The sequence below is a fragment of the Urtica dioica genome, chromosome 6 (assembly GCF_054948205.1).
Source record: "Urtica dioica subsp. dioica isolate 48M chromosome 6, U.dioica_male_clone48M_v1_H2, whole genome shotgun sequence".
Classification (NCBI taxonomy): domain Eukaryota; kingdom Viridiplantae; phylum Streptophyta; class Magnoliopsida; order Rosales; family Urticaceae; genus Urtica; species Urtica dioica.
Genome location: NC_142761.1, coordinates 41,795,545 through 41,815,704, shown reverse-complemented (window position 1 = coordinate 41,815,704; position 20,160 = coordinate 41,795,545). Strand labels below are relative to the sequence as shown.

At 36.2% G+C, this 20,160-nt stretch overlaps 2 protein-coding genes across 3 annotated transcripts; both read right to left on the bottom strand.

Annotated features, from left to right (window-relative positions):
* Positions 1-1,834: 1,834 nt before the first annotated feature.
* Positions 1,835-4,117, bottom strand: LOC149394264 (pentatricopeptide repeat-containing protein At5g66520-like). The gene is made up of 2 exons (XM_089617428.1): positions 2,359-4,117; positions 1,835-2,164 (listed from the first exon to the last, which is right to left on the bottom strand). The coding sequence occupies exons 1-2, from the start codon at positions 3,865-3,867 to the stop codon at positions 1,874-1,876; spliced, it is 1,800 nt and encodes a 599-aa protein (XP_089473554.1). The 5' UTR covers positions 3,868-4,117; the 3' UTR covers positions 1,835-1,873.
* A 4,400-nt stretch (positions 4,118-8,517) lies between these two features.
* LOC149394263 (transcription factor bHLH25-like) lies at positions 8,518-12,029 on the bottom strand. Of its 2 annotated transcripts, none has more exons than XM_089617284.1 (5): positions 11,924-12,029; positions 11,556-11,637; positions 10,968-11,465; positions 9,652-10,056; positions 8,518-9,159 (listed from the first exon to the last, which is right to left on the bottom strand). In XM_089617284.1, the coding sequence occupies exons 2-5, from the start codon at positions 11,589-11,591 to the stop codon at positions 9,085-9,087; spliced, it is 1,014 nt and encodes a 337-aa protein (XP_089473410.1). In that variant the 5' UTR covers positions 11,592-11,637; positions 11,924-12,029; the 3' UTR covers positions 8,518-9,084. The 2 variants fall into 2 exon arrangements, with proteins under 2 accessions (XP_089473410.1, XP_089473409.1); XM_089617283.1 differs by having other exon boundaries at positions 11,556-11,625.
* Positions 12,030-20,160: the final 8,131 nt, after the last annotated feature.

Below are 20,160 nucleotides of genomic sequence, written 5' to 3'. Positions count from 1 at the left end.
GGAATCAACAACAGATCGCCGAAGTCTTCACTAAACCCTTGGCGTCTACGGCGTTGCTCCATCTTACGTCTAAGATAAACATGTAGAACATCTTCAGTTCACCTTGAAGGGGAGTTTTGGAGTTTAGAGTCTGTGTTTTAAGTTGCTTAGCATCCATGTAATGTCTGTATTGCGTTAGAGACGTTTGAAGTTGCTTTTCCTTTTGATGTCGTTTCTTCTTTTTAGTCACTCAAGTAAACGACGGGTCGTATTTGGCTTAGTTAGTTTATTTGATTTAACTTTGTACCTACTATTTAAATAGGAATTAATCATTCCTAAATCAATCAGAGGATTCATTGTTTTCAGAAATATCTCTCTCTTAGCAGATCTCAAATTCAATAATGTATATCACATTCTCTTTATATGTCTATGACTAAATACTTTCAAGTCCAGAATATACAAATGAATGACAATGAATTAATTATTATGAATATTATACCGGTCTTAATTTTTTGAAATCACACTCGCACATCTATAATGGCTATGTTTGGTTCAGCTTATTAAGCTTGATTTTAGTTTTTTTTTTTAAAGTTAAATCATATTTAAGTGTTTGGTAAAATTGCTTTTTCTAAAAGCTAAAAAGTGTTTTTGAATATTTTAACTAAAAAACTAAAAACTACAATTTGTAGCTTTTATACGTAGCTTTAGTTTTTGGTTTATAATTTATCTCTCTTAACTTTTTTTTCTCTTACACTAACTTTTAATTCTAATTATCTCTATATGCTTTTATCAAATAATTTTTTTGACGTCACCAAAATTTATAATTTATTTTTTACATTCTATAGGCACCCACTTTGATATATTTTTTATATAACAAAATATATCTTATTATTATTATTAATTACATTTTATATAAATAATTATCACTTATAAATATTAATATATATTTTACCAAACACTAAATCAGCTTTTGTTAACAGTTACAATTATTTTACAATAGTTTACCAAACACTCATCTGTTTTTTAAAACAACAGTTTTTTCGTACAGCTATTTTAAAATCACTTTTTTAAAAAGCAAAGCTATGCCAAACACAACCAATATCATTTATACCACTCGGTTATAGATATAATATTACGGTTAAAATTAACCTCAGTTAATCACGGCCCTTGTTTACGTGTAGGCCGCGGATGTTTGCGGCGGGCCTGCACCCGAGGGTTGCCACTGGATGATCGACGAGGCGGGTCCACCAAGACACTCAACCTTAGGGGAGATAAGGCTAGGCTAGGCTAGGCCACAACGGGCTTCCTTTTTTTTTTTTATCGGTTGGAAGTGGAAGTTTATAGGTTGGAAGTGGAAGTTTCACTTCCAATGACTGGAAATTTCGGTCCTTAACGGAAGGAAGACTTATGATCATTAAGGACTAGAATTTCGGTTTGATGAAAATTGAACCCTCTTTCCGATGGTGAAGTCATGGATGTGCTATAGAGTATGTCAACCTCGATAGGTGTTCGATACTGAGTCTTCTCTTTGCCAAATCACATATCACCAATTCGAAGTCCCACTGAATAGGATTTTATTTTATTTTATATATTCAATACCCATTGGAGTTTAGTGGCGTCTTTAGACGATTTGATATCGTCTCTCTACACGTCGTGTTCAATACCCGGTTGAGTTGATTTTGGTTCCTGTACTTTCATTACTTGAGAATTTGTCTACTTTGACTAACTAAGATTTTGCGACTCTAGTGAGACCGAGAAGTTCCTCGTGTTCGAAAATCGTCGTTTCTTATTATTTCGAGTAATGCTAATCTTAGGTTGGTCTTTTTTTTTTTTTTTTTTTTTTTTTTTTTTTTTTTTTATACAAATATGAGCACATAGACAATGTAGTGTACTTTCACCAGTAATCTTTACAAGAACACTCCCCCATTTTGAAGTGGTGAAACCGGTTCCGATCCCGTACAATGATCTCGCGATCGTACGCGGCCGAGATCAGCTTGCTCGCCACGTGGCAGTCTCTGCAAACCCGCAAGTTCTTCGAAACCCGAATTGTTTCCCCGCGCCTCGTCATCAAAAGACCGTACGCTATTGCCAGCTTCTCACTGTGGTGCTTCGCCTCGACGTCGGGTTCGTACCCGAACGGCGACGTGGCGATCCGAGCCAAAACGTTGTCGAGCTTCTCGTAAATCTAAACGGTGGGCATTTTGACTGGTTAATATTAATCGGACGATTAATTTGCATTTTAACCGTTCGTTTTGGTCATTATAAACCAAACGGATAATTTTAACGGGTTATTTCATGATTAACCAACTTCCAAGAAAAAAAATCACGGTTAACCGTTTAAGAGGGTTAAAAGTTTAACCGGTTAACCATTTTGCCCACCTCGCGCGACTTTGGGTGCGTCGTTTCTCCGGCGACGAACTCGCTGACGACGCCTCCGAACTCGACCGTCGAACGACCCGCGACTTTCGTGACCCCTCGACTCTCCATCAGCTTCCTGATCCTCGCCACATCATCGTACCGGCCCGCTTCGGCGTACAGGTTGGCGAGCCCGACGTAGCGACCGCTGTTTTCCGGGTCGAGCTCGATCAATCGTTCTCCGATTTCCTCTCCGAGCTCGACGTTCCCGTGGATCCGACACGCTCCGAGGAGCGCTCCGATTACGCTGACCTCGTCGGGGTTCTCGGCGAGGACTTTTTGGGCTTTCTCGAACATCCCGGCCCGACCGAGAAGGTCCGTTACGCACCCGAAATGCTCGGGTCCGGGCTCGCTAATTCGGCTGAAAATCGCGAGCCCTTCGTCGATCAGCCCCGAGTGAGCGCACGCGGCGAGGACATTCACGAGCGTGATCTCGTCCGGGGACGATTCTCGTTCCATCCGACGGAAAATCTCGACCGCGAGATTTCCTCTCCCGTGCATCGCGAGCCCTCCGATCATGCTGTTCCACGCCGAGGTCGATCGGGATCGGCGCGGTAACGAGTCGAAGACCGCGAGAGCCTCGTCCACGGACCCGCATTTGCAGTACATGTCGACCAGCGCTGCCGCGAGCTTCGAGTCGAGTTCGAGCCCGGCTTTGTGGATCCGCCGGCCGAGACTGAGAGCGGTTACGCCGACCCGTGAACAAGCCGAGAGCATCGTGGCCGCCGAGTACTTGTCGAGCTCGACCCCCGCGTCTCTAATCTCGCCGAACATATCGAACGCATCGGATAATCGGTGGTTTCGGACGAGACACGCGATCATCGCGTTCCATGTCGCCGGTTCTCTCTTCTCGGGTTCTGCCGAGCGGAAAAGCTCGAGGGCTTCGTCGACTCGCCCGGATTGGGAATAACCCGAGATCATCGAAGTCCACGACGACGAGTCTCTCTCGGGCATTCTGTCGAACACCTTCCTTGCTTCTTCGGCGGCCCCGAAACCGACGTACATGTGGATCAACCCGTTCTGGCAATACGGGTCGTCGTTGAACCCGAGCTTCAACACGTGAGAGTGGATTTCCCGGCCGGTTTCGACGCCGGTCCCGATTCTGGAGCAAGCCCGGATGAGGGAAGGGAAAGTGAACCGGTTCGGGGGAACCGAACGGGTCAACATGAGGGAATAGAAGTGGAGGCAATCGAGGGACCGAGGCTGGGCTCTCATCATCGTGTTGTACACGAACGCGTCTGGTTGGGGCAAAGCGTCGAACAGTTGGAGGGCGTAGAGAAAGTCGCCGGAGTCGGAGACGGCGCAGAACTTGATGAGTCTCCCGACGGCGTGGTTGTCGGCGGAGAGGCCAAGGCGAACGGTTCGTGAGTGAAGCTGCTTCAGCTCAGCCATGGAAGTGCACGTGGCAACATCGTTCGAGGGTTTCAGCGAGGGCGGGAAAACTGTAACGGCACTGAGAGACGAGGATGGCATATTTATTCTCTCTCTCTCTCTCTCTCTACTTCTTCAAGAGGTCATTAAGCAATTTTAAGCGACAATTTCATTCTCATTCTTTGGAAACATTTAAGATTTTACAGTTATTAGTCCAAAGAAAACCCTCACTCTGATTATATTAAAAAAAGGGGGAAAAAACAAAATTAGACGTGAAAGTGAATCGTGGTGGCCAACATGTGGTAGGGAAATGAGAGTTTTGCTTTTGGATGGAGATCGACAGAAAAAAATGACACTCCTATTAACGAAAAAAATAGACTATAACCACTTGAAAAATCTAAGGCTAAGAAAAAAAAAAAAAAAAAAAAAAAGACACCAGAAATATCCAACGGCATCATACCCTATCTTATTCTGAAAAAAAAAAAAAATTCCATATCTCATCCCTCTTCGCTGAATTTAACGTCTAATATATATTTTTCGCTTTGGGCCTAATGGCTCACCGGCCGGCCCAAACTCATTAGGTACTATAAGCAAATTAATATTTTTGAGACCTTTCGATAAAATATTAGGCTGAAAATTTCGGATTTTTTTTTTATATTAATAAAAAAAATCATAATATTTGAGCTATAATTTACTGGATTTAAAATTTTGGGGTCTAACTCAATTGGGAGCCTTAGGCACCGGCCTTCCTTTCTTATAATAAAGGCCGGCTCTGGCCTCACTCAAAGCTCGCAAGCTTGGTTGGCCCATATAAACACATGGAAATAGCTTTCAATAACTGTTTTCATAATTTTTTTTTTATAAATAACCGTTTTAATTTTTGAAGTGTCAATTTTACCCTTAAATAACATGTTAACCAGATTTCAATAGCAGTTAACCAGATTTCAATAACTATTACTAGATTTCAAAAACTGTTAACCAGATTTCAATAGCTGTTGATCAGATTTTAATAAATGCTAATCAGATTTGGAACACAACGGCATTTTTATCAGGAGAAAAGCGAAACAGTTATTGCCGAAATGTATTGAAAACATGAGTGATATATGAAGTGACGCACACTTTGAGTTAGTTATGTAATTTTCCCTATAAACACTGAATTCCACACAAGTTTGAAATAAGTTCTCTTAACTGCTAAAACTTTATCTCTCTCTCTCTCACCTCATTTTCTCTCCCTCCTCAATTTTTCTCTCCTGACTTCTAGATATGAGATGAAACTCCTCATCTCACGCTTAACAATCACATTAGTATTGAGCGTTGGAAAAAATCACTATGATCCCGTCTCTCTCACTACATTATCTTTCTCATGTGACATATGCCAATAATTACTTTCCAACGAGGCGACGATGATACGTTAGAGGATATTCGACCATCATTTTACGTACATGAAGTCATAAGGTCCGATTCTAGATCAAATCGCATTCTAAATGTTAGATCGAAAAATTGCGTTGACATTTTGATGTTATAAGTTGGAGCTAATCTTAGTTTCATCGAGATGAAGTACTAATCTCGGCCAAGTAAGCTTTGAGTTTCAGCATTGGGCCTTCTGAGATTGTTTTTCACTAAGTTCTCAATGATGCCTTAGACTTTCTTGTTTTTTTTTTTTTTTTTTTTTTTTTTTTTTTTAATGATTTCTGGGCCAAACCCATAAATATTAGTTGTCATCTTTCTTAGTGTGGTTTTTCATGCGTGAAAAACGAAGCTATATAATAATAAAAAAAAGGAAAATAAAACATTATAAAATTTCAATGTGGACTAAACAAGGCGCATTAATTGAATACAATTAAATAATGAAGTAGGCTAACTCATGCTCCTATTAAAAATAGGTGAATTTTTTAAAATGTGAGTATTCACTACAAAAATCCCGTCTACTATACAAAATGAGGTAGCTAAGTGGAAAATACAAAAAATATATAGAACTCTCTATTAATATGATAGTTAAAAAAAAATCTTTTACCTATAGTTCTTTGAAATGAAGTATACATATCGTAGTGAAAGGAAAACCTTGACTATTCTCGCTATTACCAAGTGTACTGAATTTTCAGTTAAACATTATCATCATCACAAATCTCTTTTATGTTTCAAACTAACAATTTCATCCAGATTAATAAAATTGTAGGTTGAGGTTTATTAATGAGGGCACGATACGTAATACTGAGATAAAAATGACATCAACTTTTGTATATAGTAAATTACAAAATAAAATAAAATACCAATGTTGTCTCCATCTCTCTTATCAAATTAAGATTCATCTTTGTGGTTTGTGAACATCTTTTAGTTTTTTTTCATTTCTATGACGTTATTTGTTTTCTCTTGCATATATATTGTTTTCTCTTGCATAGAATAATTATAAAAATATCACGTGTGTCTCTTTTTAAAAAAAAAAATATCACGTGTATCATGACTCCTGCATCACTTTCCATGCAAATTTAAAAATTGAGGATCACGTGTTTTGTGAGGCCTCCATCGCTTTCTCTTGAAAGTTGAATAAATAGTTTTCATCTGGTAGAATCTTATGCCATTCTATTATAATTTTCAACCTTAGTTTTAAATATCTTATATACTAACCAAAACTTTTCTTTTATTTAAATAAATTTCGTCATTATATAACTTACAAGAAATAGCTTGTCGTTCGTTCTTATTATTTATCATTCAGTGTCACTATCAGTCGGCGGTGTGAAGAATATGTCATTTACTGTTTTTATTTTAGTCAGATTTTTATTTAGTTATCCATTTTTATATTTTCTTCCTATTCATACCCCACAATTTTGGACTTCCACATTACTAGTACAATAATAATAATATAAAATTTCCCGGTTGCCTCTTAACATAGTTAATAAGAGCCAATGCCTATTTAACTTTAATCCTGGTGCCGACGTGGCGCATCCAGGGGGCGACACGTGGCGGCCAGTTTTTTTTTTTTTTTTTTTTTTGCTTCCGATTTTGGCTGGTTTTTTTTTTTTTTTTTTTTTGGCTTCCGATTTTGGCTTTTTTTTTTTTTTTCCATTTTTTTTATTTTGATTTTGAGTTTTTCTTTTTTTCCTTCCAATTTTGATTTTTTTTCCTTCCAAACATTAATTTTTTTTTATGTATGTTATAATCATAATTACTAATACTATATTATACTATATCAATAACATGCATTATCCTTTATTTTTTTCCCCGACCTTTAATTTTTTTCCCCCTCTCATCAATATATTTTGTATATATTTTATTTATATTATTTCATTTTTTCTCCCTCTTTCATCAATATATTTTGTATAATTTTTTTATGTATATTATAATCATGATTACTAATACTATATTATACTATACCAATAACATACATTATTATGAGTATATTTATTATAATATATATATATATATATATATATATATATATATATATATATATATATATAGTTGGAAAAACTTTGATTTCTTTTATCAGAATTTAACTTCGATTTTTACTTACCTAAAATTTCTTTTTCCCATAATACTTCTAAGAAATCTGACAGATAGGAAAACATTCAGTATTTTGAAAACCTTTGAATCATAAAAGAATTTTTTTTTCTACCTTTTGTTATTTTTTAAACATCCTTGACAACGATTTTGCTAGATTTATTTTAATACAATTAAAAATCTTCAACTTATTTTATTTTACTTATTTTTCTTTTTGACTTAAAAAAAAATACAAAATTGCTAACTCGCGCATCGCGCGTTTATAAAACTAGTTTTCTAAGAAACTTTGTTTCACTTTCACACACGTGTTTGCAAATTACAATCATTTTTCGCACTTCCAAAAGCCAAAAGCGACTTGGTCTTTAAAATTTAAATCCAAATATTTGCATCAATCCAAGCCTATGGCGACTTGCATCTTAAGTAGCCTTGACGTATCGAGTCTCGTGGTAATAAAAAGCTCAAGTTCAACATACATTACCCTCTTAAAAAAAAGATTATTCAAAAAATAAAAATGATAATCTAGCAACGTAGACAATTTCAAACATGATTTTAAGGATGTAACCAACGTTTGTTAAATTTTGTAATTTAGCCATTTACAGAAATAAACAATTAAAATATCAAAAATACTCTTATGTAAAATAAATCATAGAAACGTAGCCAATTTCAAACATGATTTTAAAGATGTAACCAACGTTTGGTAAATTTTTTTAATCTAACAATTTACATAAATAAACGATTAAAAAATATTGGAATCACTCTTATGTAACATAAAACATTGGCTACATATGTTTATGTTCAACCGATTTTAATAAAGATTAATGTAGTAATTTGTTAAATGACTAATAAAGCTACGTCATTATTTGAGGCTACATTTCAAACTTAAATGAAACGTTGACAAGATTGTAATACCAGCTTTTCAAGAAAATAACATATTTCAGGATGGTTTAGTCCGTGTAATTTTTCAAATAAAAAAGAAAAGGAAATAAAAATGTCATATTTTTCTTGTGTACTTAAGAGAAAATAACATAGAAAAATAATAAAGGATTTCATATTCCATAGAAATTAGGTGAAAATTAAAATTCATCTAAATTTTTACATGAGAGGTCAAGTTTGTGTCTACTTTTCACTTTTCTCTATTTTTTTCCTCTTGTTTTTTTTTTTCGATTTCATTTTTCTTATATATTTTTACTTTTTTTTTATGGCATTTGTTTTGCATGTACGTCATAACATAATAGTACGTCAAATAAATAATAATTGTCATAACCTGCGTAGATATATTGCACACAGAAACGCTCTAAATATAAGAGGGATAACTATCAGGATAACACAGATTTTTCAATACATTTCATAGCGTAAATTAAATAGCCTCAACATAAACCCCAATTTAACATCCCACGCACAAAACCTCTACAAGACCAGATATTAAGCTCCAATGGAAGTGCCAATTATCACTCCTTGAATTCAACGAACATATACATCACCAGAGAGTAAAGAGGATATAACCTAATGAATTTAATCCTCTAAAAAAAAGGACCAACAACTGGTTTGCCATAGAGTTCTTATATCACAACTTGATGGGTCACTACTTAATTAATAAACATGGCGATATAAAAAAGTATCAACCACGAAAAAGCGAAACAATTATTAAGTAGAAAAAACCCTTTCAAGCAAAATTAAGATGGCTCTCTGGCAACCACGACACTATTGAACCCTTAGGAAATGATCTATATAAAAAAAAAAAAAAACTGGCCGAGGTTGCTTATTCATGAAGACAAGTATTATTTGCGAAATAACTAAAACAAAGTTTGATAGAAATATATATCAGATGATATTCAATAGAGCCAGCCTTAAGGTCTTAACTAGATCCTTCCCTGACATGTTGAATTGATTCTCCATCTGCAGAGAAACCGAAGACATATAAAACACCCGTAATTTATCGTCTAATCTACAGTTTGATGACAATTGTTGGTCAAAATTAATTCAGTGACAAAGATGTTTGATTTAGAGATAAAAAAATATTTCATGAACTAATTATGCTAAAAATCAACTTTTGTATACTAATTAGTACGACTAATTTCACTTCTAAAATCACAAACGTCGCTTTTAAAAGTTCATTATTAAAAGGACTAAATGTTGCTTCTATAAAAACCCACTGCTAATAATTTACTTCTAAATAATTAAAAAAAAATAACGAAAGTCATATATATATATATATATATATATATATTTATTAAATCTGGCAAAATCTTTTAGAAACGATTTGTCACTTCTAAAAGCAAAAAAAAAATGTTTTAACTAGATGCGACTATTCGCTTTTAAAATTATTCTGCCTTTAAAATTCATATTTGTTGTAGTGTAAATATACATATATGTGTATCTAATTAGTACCTGAGCGACGATAGTTATGTCAAGAGTTGAGGAGCCAAATGGCACGGCGCTGCTCTGGAAGACACACAAATGAAGCTTCTCGACTTCGCTCAAGATCTTTAGGGCGACGCCTTTTCGCATATCGCAATGGATGCGTATAAGCACATCTTTGTCCAAAATCTTGGCTTCGATCTCTGGGAGAAATTGGACTTCCTCGTAGATTTCTTCATTGTTGACGACAATATCAGAGACTTTGTTGCTCAAAGATGAGTCGTGATCGTCGCATGAGAGTTGTAATTGGGACTTCTTAACGAACACTACCGATTCCATGGTTCGCTTCTTGCATTGTTCCTCTAGCGTGTTCACACGCTCTCGCAGCTCCTTTAAGTACTTTATCGCGTCTCCAAGAACCGAAGCTTTATCCATCTAGCATGTACAATTAATGATTCAGCTATAAGATTAAGTTTATAGTGAAACATCTTGTTGATCCATTTGAGTAATATTATACACTTACATGTCAAATTAGCGATGTAATAAGTAACTTAAGTTGCTCTCATCATAAAAGTTGTCCATTTAATAGTAAGTACAATTTATAATCTAGAAATAATTAACTTTATTATTGTTAAGTATTACGATGTAAATTTACAGCAATAAGTAATATGATGTAAATTATTTATAATTATTCATTATGTTTTTTATTTTCAATCTTCTCTATTCATTTCTTAAACATCGTAATGTCAAAGGAAAAAGTTTGATGCTTTGGATATATTACTCAGATAAAGGTTCGGGGTATTTATAACTTTTTTATTTTTATTTTATTTTTTATATATGTAAAGAGATTATTTAAAAAGTATGACTAAATAGAATGTTTCAAGTTATCTATTAGCAAGACTCTTACCCACTTTTATAACAACACATGTCATTAAAAAACTTTAATTACAATTATAGTCACAAAGACTTATTAATGAATACGGAGAATAAAAAAAAATAAAAAGTCTATTCAATCATATTTTCGGAATAATCTAAATGATATGAAGCCAACTTGTCTGTCCCTTTAATTTTCTTGTTTCCTCCCATCAAAGTAAACCATGTCATCACATTATTTTATTATTATACATTTTATGTGTAAATTTTGAGTTTAAAAATGTGAGATGGTCTATTTTTATTTTTATTGGAGTGATATAGACAATTTGGATTCAAATGATACGATTGTAAACGTTGACAAAAAAAAAAGCAATAATAATTTAAACATATGAAAACCATAAATAAATTGGTGCTGCTAAACCCCTTCACAAATTTCGCTAAGCCCTTTAATTATTATAAATATGGATTAGTACCTTCTTTAGACCGGGAACAATGGCGGAGAGAGCTATGAATCGCTGGCCGAGCTTTTCTCGGCGTTTTCTCTCGGCCATGACATGGTCTTGGGCACAAAGAGAAGATCTGGCTATTGACGAGTAAGTCCTCTTATTTTTATTATAATTATTAGCTATTGGCCAATCAACAGCCTCTTTCTTGGGCTTCATCGTCATAGTACAGCTCTGGTGATTTGTCTCATCAGAATTATAATCATGCGGTTTCAACGAGTTGTCGAAACAAAGGATCCGAGACAAGGAAGAAGAAGGTTTGAGCTGCTTGGAAGGCCTGGCGTCAAATCTGGCCGTTGGATTTATTTTGACTATCGAATCCGGGCCGTTGTTCTTCTTCTCTGCAGTGATGGTAGAGCTCTCGGAAGAGAGACACTTATTGAGGCTCTCTTCAATCATGCCTTGATAGTGATGATCTTGATCTGGTGTGAATCCAAAATCATTCAAGATACTGTACTCTTCTGTTCCCTAAATAAATAAAACATAAATGTTTAAGTAATGTATATATGGTATATAAATTTATGTTCAAACGTATGGAAATATTAGTGAATTAATTACCATTTCGCTAAACCATTTATCCAATACCACGTCCATGATCCTCGGAGCTAGATCGGTTTAGAGTATCCCTCTAAAACAAGAGCTGAAAAAGGTTAGTAATAAGATATAAAATAAAAAAAAAAATAAAAAAAAGCTCATTTGTCAATAATAATCTCAAAAAGAAAAGACTGATTTTATTATAGTAATTAAAGCTGAAAACATCAAAGAAAATAAAATACATGAGAGAAGAAATTGATCTAATGTACTAGGGTTTTGAGCTTTTTTTTTTTTTTTTTTTTTTTTATATGTTCGACAACCATTTTGCTAGGATATATCAAGGAAAGTGTGCTATCTGAAAAAAAAAAAAATTACAAGATTGGAAAACTTACATTAGCTTTTGCAATCCACTTTCAGATGACTTCCCTGTTTCTACAGAGAGAGAGAGAGAGAGAGAGAGAGAGAGTTAAATGTGGTTGGGTATGATTATTTCTATTCTTTCATGAATTTTTATAATGTTTTGGATCTATGCCTTAATCTAATTAATTTCCAAACCATCAGTGTGAACATCTTGTCGTATTCATATTCTCATATTATAGTCCGTTTTGACGTGATATGTGGTGGGGCTCATTTTGAGCATTACTAAATTATGAACAAGATCCTGGAAGAGATAGTGTTTCAGAAATAATGGATGTTGAAAAAAAAATAGAATTTATTATATTTTGTTAGCCAGCCGATCAATTGGGCAATTCTGTGAAATAAGTTATTGCTTTGTGTTAATATTTTATGCCATTATAAGCTATTTATTAATTTATTACTATTTGTAGACATTATAGTTTTATAGTTCATAATTAGTTATGTTTTCTTACTCCATTATCTACACTACTACAAATTTCATTTTCTGGTGCGCAAGGGTATCCGGTGCGATATGTCGCACCTAAAAGTTTTAAAAATTTTAGGTGGGCTTAAGATCCCTCCTCTTATTTTTACTGTCCAGAATTAAAAAGTTTTTTTTAGTATCAGGTGCGACATGTCGCACCCAATATGAGCAATGATAGGTGCGTTAATCACGCGTAAACTCCTATCTCCCGAGCTTAAATCCAACGAGTTCTCAAGGATTTTTATTATCTCTAGAGTGTTTTTGATGGATTTTCAGGTCTATATGGGTTTTACTAGTGTTTGGGGCCTCAACATGGAGAAATATGCTAATCGGAGTCAAAACGGAGCAAAAACGAAGAAAAGAGACGTCAAAAACATTTTTTGACAACTCCGCGCGCTGCGGGGTCCATTTCGCGCGCCGCGCGGAGTGGGAAGTCTGAAGCCAAAATCACAGAGTCTTCCGCGCGGAAGCAAAATGAAGGACCGCGCGGCGCGCGGTCATTCTGACAGACTTCGTTTATTTCAATTTTTTTTGGCGATTTTCAACCATTGGATGAGATTTGAAGGCTGAGATTGCTCCGAAAACAAGCCCATTCAACCTTAAAAAGACAAATCAATGCAGAAGAAGGCATGCATGGAAGGGATTTTGTAGAATCTATCAAGAACATCTTTTCATTTTCTTAGTTTTTTTCATTATTTTTCCTAAATTTTCCAAACTTGTTCATACTTTGTGGCTCCAATTTGAAGAGAAGGAGAGAGCTGCAGAGTTCTACCATTGCTACAATCCTAATAAAAGTGTTCTATTCTCTAAACTCTTATTTTTTTTAATTCAAGTTCTCCATATGTTTATGATGTTTCTTGATGTGTTGTTCTTGTGTTCATCTTTAAGTATTTTTATTGTCATGGTTATTAATATGAATTAGTCTCATGTAGGGCTATGGTGTAGCGGGTTCATTACGATGTAGGATTCATGGTATTAGAATTGTTAGGTTGTTGTTTTTCTCATCACTTTTACTTAATCCACAACTATGCTTAATGCTTGTATGAATGTCATGAACTCATGCTTGTTTTATGTTCAACTCTAATGCTTGAGAAAGATTAGGTTGTTGTGTTTTTGTGTGGATTACTAGAATTCATTCCTAGGCTAGATATAGCTAGGTTGTTCTAGACTCGTGAGAATACTCTTGTTTTTATGCTAGCCGTGCTTGTTAGGAGTTGAGATCGAGAGATTATATTCCGGTATCGGTTTAGGTTGTTAGATGCTTGAGAGAGATCTATCAATTCTATTAAAGTGAGTGAGTAGTGAAAAATATGAATCTCAATAGCTTGTTTCTTTTCCTAATTCAACGAATCTAAGTTGTTTTGTGAACCCGTGAACCATAGTCCTTCCCTTTAGCCATTAGAATTTTTTGTGCATCTAGTTATTTAATTTTGTGACATGTTAGTGAATTTTTGTGACAACGATTCCATCAACTATATTTAGTTCTATATTAGCTTGTGAATCTTGAATCTTCAATTTAGCTAGTCCTCATGGGATCGACTCGTTCTTACGATTTATTACTATTGCGACCACGTGCACTTGCGTGTGCGAGAAAATTCGCAACAAGCAACAGGTGCGACAAGTATCAGGTTAAAATTATAAAATATCGCTCATTCTTCTTCTTCTTCTTCGCGACTCCACTCTCTCTCTCTCTGAACCTCTGCGACTCTCTCTGCGCGACAAACGTCATCGCTGCCGCCTCTCCTCCTCGCCGGCCGTTCCCTCATTGTAAGAGACTCTCACTCTCTATTTCTCTATATCTCACCCTCTTCCAGTCTATCTTACTCTCTTTCTCTTTCTTCGGCGACGACCTCGCTCCGCGGAGACCTCAGCCTCAGTCTCAGCCTCTCTCTCTCATTTTGGCGTCGGCGTTGGACGCGCTTTGCGAGCTCATCGTCCTCGGAGACCTCATCGAGATCGACATCGCGTCGGAGAACAAGGATGACAAGGACCGGTCAGAGAAATGCCGGCAACAATGCCTGAAGCTCCTGAAGAAGATCTGGGCGCTCGGGCCGCTGCGAAACGGCCCCAACATCCTCTTCACGCCAGACCCAGAAGAAGAACCCAGAGGCGGATAGTTTTTTCATAAACCTTTATCTTTACAAAATAGTTTTTTTAGTGAGTATTAAGTGATGTCCTAATTATTAATCCTTTCAGTTAGGTTTTGAACCGACTAGAGCGTTTAAGCCGTTCACGATCAGATATATCGTAATTTCCAAGTCTATGTGAGAACAATCTCACTACAGCACATATTAGTTTTAAATAAAATTATGATGAGTTTTGTGATTCATGACGTGGTTTGTTAAATAGTATTATATGGTTTTGTTTATAGTTAAAAGTCAAGTGATACATGATACGAGATGCTTAAGTACGAGGATATGATATATGAGTTGTTATATATTATGCAATGATTACATGTCTGCGTTTATGCATTTTACCTTATGATATGTTATGATATGATAAATGATGATGCTGGAGTATTAATGACATATTTTTTAAATTTATATGACATTATATATGTTGATGTTTGCGCATTTCTTTATGCTAAGTAAATTTATGTATGATGTATGAGATGCTAGTTAACGTTTTCTAGTTGAGCTATGTTATGTTTCATATTATTGGAGGAGTTATTTGGTTTTATTCTGTTTGTCGTATTTCTTAGTCACAAACGACTTGTCGTCGTTTCTGCTTTTTAGTTTTTGTGTACTATGTATAAAAAGGGATTTATTCCTCAGTCAATTAATCAATTAGTTTTCATTCAATTCAAATCTTGAAACTCTTTTCCCTCTCTCGATCATTGGATCTCAGAATCCAATATGGTATCAGAGCTGTTTTTCCGCAAATCCTGAGATCGTATGATCGTGATTTTTTTTTCCTGGCTCTTATCTCTTCTCCAATTCTCGTTTTCGAGCAACAGTAATCTTCCACAATGGAGACTGAAGCTTCATCGACAGAGAATCCAATCGCCGGAATCACAGGAAACATCAGACCTAGGTCTAACATCGAGGATCAATTCTCGCCTTTCTACCTTCACCATTCCGATTCGTCTGGAGGCAGTCTCGTCTCTAACGTCCTCAACGAAACTAACTACATGCCTTGGAGTCGCTCGATGATGATCGTTCTTGAAGCAAAGAACAAATTGGGATTCATTGATGGTTCCATCAAGAAACCTCCACCAGAGGATCCAGATCTTCTGCGATTATGGAGCAGGAACAACAGCACCATAATCGCTTGGATCATGAACTCGGTGAGCAAAGAAATCGCCTCTAGTCTTCTTCTTGGTAGTATTGCCATGGATATCTGGAACGATTTGAAGGATCGCTTCCAGCAAAGCAACGGACCAAGGATCTTCCAGCTGAGGCGCGAGTTCATCAATCTGGCGCAAGAAAATCAATCGATTGGTGTGTTCTTCACGAAGCTCAAGTCTGTCTACCAAGATCTATGCGAATTCAAACCAGAATGTACTTGTTCTTGCACATGTGGAGGAAAGGCAAAGCTCCAGCAATTTGCCGAGTCAGAGTACGTCATGCAGTTCCTTATGGGACTCAATGAGAACTACACTCATGCTTAGGGCTGTACAAAACCGAACCGAAAATCGGATAAAACCGATATCCAAACCGAACCAAAACCGAAATCTGGAGCCACGTCAGATAACTGAAATTCGGATTCGGATAACCGATCCGGTTTCAAAAATTGGACCGGATATCGGATTTGATTTTAGACAAATTTGGATATCGGTTATATAACCGATTTTTTTAATTTAAAAAATTAAATTTAAAAAATTAAATTAAAAAAAATTAAACATAGGTCTTTCACAACCACCTAGACCATGATTTTTTTTTTCAAAAAAAAAAAAAAAAAAAAAAAAACTTCATAACATTTTTACCTAACTTTTATTTTTTATTTTTATTTTTTAGACTGTGGATTATTATTTTAGAGCTTTATATGAATCGTTCTGTACTTGTATTTAGATCATTGCAATAATTTTAGAACTAGATATGTATTTTAAAAACTAGATAGCCGGTTTGTTTAAACCGGATATAAAACTGGATCCGAAATTTAAAGAATCGGATAACCGAATTTTGAAAAACGGATATCGGACCGGATATTGGATTTAAGAAACCGGATAACCGAATATTTGGATAACCGAATTTCGGTTTTAGACTAAACTGGACCGGATATTGGACAGAACTTTTAAAAACCGAATATTCGGATTCGGATATAAAAAATGTAAGAAACCGAACCGAACCGATCCAGTTTCAACCCTACTCATGCTCGTGGACAAGTCCTCCTGATGGAGCCAATTCCTCCAATAAGCAAGGTGTACGCGATGCTGACTCAAGAAGAAACGCAAAGATCGATTGGCCTTGACTCAATTTCCTCGGGAGAGCAATCCAATTCGTTAGCCATGACGGCTCGTGATGATCAGAAGAAATCTAAAGGCAAGGAGAAGCCTCTTTGCACACACTGCAAGATGCTAGGGCACACCATTGACAAATGCTACAAGATACATGGTTATCCCCCTGGATATAAGTTCAAGACGAAGTCTCAAGTCAACACAGTCGAAGGAACAAGCACTGGATGTGGTGGTGATAATCAGACAGCTTCCTCAAGCCGCTTCGTGGATCAGATCCACCAATTGATCAACCATCTCTCCAGCCAGCTTGCATCATCAACTCAGAACAACCCTGGTCACTCCAATGAAGTCAACATGACATCATTCCAAGGAGGTTCTTATGGTTTGATCAATTTTACTGATTCATCGAATTTAGTGCATAACTCTTGGATCTTAGACTCTGGTGCCTCAAAACATATATGTGCACAAAGAAGTTTATTTTCAGATTTAAGAGTTCTACACAATTCGACAGTAACTTTGCCAAATCACACTATTATTGATGTTAGCCATATAGGAACTGTTAGAATAAGTAGTGATCTTGTTCTGCATAATGTCCTCTATGTGCCCTGTTTTAAATTCAACCTTATATCTGTGCATGCTTTGACCAAGAATTCTGATTTATGTGTCTCTTTTTCGAATGATTATTTTTATATACATGACATGAAGCATATGAAGATGATTGGATCGGGTAGATCGACCAATGATCTCTATGTTTTGTTCAAGAATCATCTTATTAACTCAACAATACACCGGAATAATGTTTCAGCACAGATATGGCATCAACGACTTGGTCACCTCTCCCATAAAAGATTAGATGTCCTCAAACGTCGGTTAGCCTATACTACACATGTTTCAGATAAAGTACCTTGTTGTATATGTCCTATGGCAAAACAACACCGTTTACCTTTTATTTCTGCAAACAATATGTCTAGTTCTCGTTTTGACTTGATACATTGTGATATCTGGGGCCCTTATAAAGTGCCTTCCAGATTAGGACATCGTTTCTTTTTAACTCTTGTCGATGACCATACTCGTTTTTGTTGGATTTTTTTAATGAAGCACAAGTCAGATGTTCACTCTATTATCCCTCGCTTTTGTGCTTACATTTCCAATCATTTTGCTGTTAATATTAAGAATTTTCGTTCTGACAATGCACATGAGTTAGTCTTTGCAGAATATTTTGCAAAACATGGCATCATACATCAGTTCTCTTGTGTAGAAACTCCACAACAGAACTCTGTTGTAGAAAGGAAACATCAACACCTGTTGAATGTTGCTCGAGCACTCCTTTTTCAATCCAAACTTCCTATTCAGTATTGGAGTGAGTGTATTTTAACATCAACATATATTATTAATCGTTTACCCGCCCCTGTTATATCTAACAAATGTCCTTTTGAGCTTCTTTATGATAAAGATGTTGATTATGCTCATATGAGAGTGTTTGGTTGTCTATGTTTTGCTTCGACTCTACGAGCACATAGAGCCAAATTTGACTCTCGTGCAAGGAAATGTGTGTTTATTGGGTATCCACAGGGTGTTAAGGGTTACATGCTTTTGGATTTGGACAATCAAGAGGTCTTTCTATCTCGTGATGTGGTTTTTCATGAACAATACTTTCCCTTTCATGATCCACATTGCAAGACTATTATGCTAGATCCTTTTGAAGATACTCCAATCCCAATCCCTGTTCCAAACACTATCCCTGCACATCATGCACTCACTGATCATCATAATCCTGAACCAACTACTGTTGTGCCGGGTGGTCATGAGATTGAGACCAGCTCACCTACTACAAATGAGACAGTCATTCCTGACCTTGTTGAAGTTGAGGCAACCTCTTCCTTGCCAGCTCCGAGAAGGTCTTCTAGGAGTCATGTCCCACCTCATTATTTGAAGGAGTATCACTGCAACCTTATTCAATCAGGTGATACTCATTCTTCGAAACATACCCTTGATCATGTTCTTAGTTATGATAACTTGTCTCCTGCTTTCAGAAATTTTGTCCTTTCTGTTTCAGTTCAGTCAGCACCCCAATATTATCACATAGCTGTCAAAGATAGTGAATGGAGAGCTGCCATGACAGAGGAACTTGCCGCTATGCACAACAACAATACATGGACTGTCATGCCTCTTCCACAACATAAAACAGCTATTGGATGCCGATGGGTGTACACAAATAAATTAAACTCTGATGGGACTTTAGCTCGACGAAAAGCACGGTTGGTGGCCAAGGGTTATAATCAAAAGGAGGGAGTTGACTTTCTTGACACTTTTTCTCCTGTTGCTAAATTAGTTTCAGTAAAAGTTTTACTTAGTCTTGCATCTTCTCAAAACTGGTTTCTCTCACAATTGGACATAAGTAATGCTTTTCTCAATGGTGATCTTTATGAAGAAGTTTTTATGGATTTGCCTTTGGGATATGTTGTTCAGGCTAAGGATCCAAAGACTAAGATGGTTTGCAAGCTCCATAAATCTATTTATGGTCTTAAGCAGGCATCAAGGCAATGGAACTTGAAATTTACTGAGTCTGTTACTCAAGCAGGTTTCACTCAATCTAAAACTGACTACTCTATGTACACTCGTGGTTCTGGAGATCAGTTTGTTGTCATTTTGTTATACGTTGATGATATTATAGTTGCTGGTCCAACTAAGACTGTTATTGCTGATGTCAAGTGTTTCTTAAGTCAGGCTTTCAGGTTAAAAGACTTGGGAGATCTTAAATTTTTCCTTGGTTTGGAAATTGCACGATCACATGCTGGTATTGTTATCAATCAACGACAATATACTTTACAAATTCTTGAGACTGCAGCTTTCTTAGAATCAAAGCCTGTCAAGACTCCCATGAATCCAATAATTACTTTGAATCAGGAAGATGGTGATCTTATCTCAGATCCTACCCTGTATAGAAGGCTTATTGGAAAACTTTTATACCTTACTATTACTCGCCCTGACATCACTTTTGCTGTGCATTGTCTTAGCCGTTTTGTGCAGGCACCAAGGACTTATCATTTGCAAGCAGTTAACCATCTGCTACGTTACTTGAAGTCTAATCCAGGACTTGGCCTTTTCTATCCTTCTCATTCCTCAACTCATATTAAAGCATTCTCTGATGCTGATTGGGGGACATGTGTAGATTCAAGGAAATCTGTGACTGGTTATTGTGTCTATGTAGGTGATTCGTTGGTGGCCTGGAAATCCAAGAAACAGACCACGGTATCCCGGAGTTCTGCTGAAGCGGAGTATCGGTCATTAGCAGCAGCCTTGAGTGAGGTCCTATGGATGCAGCAACTATTGAGAGATTTCCAAGTCCAGTC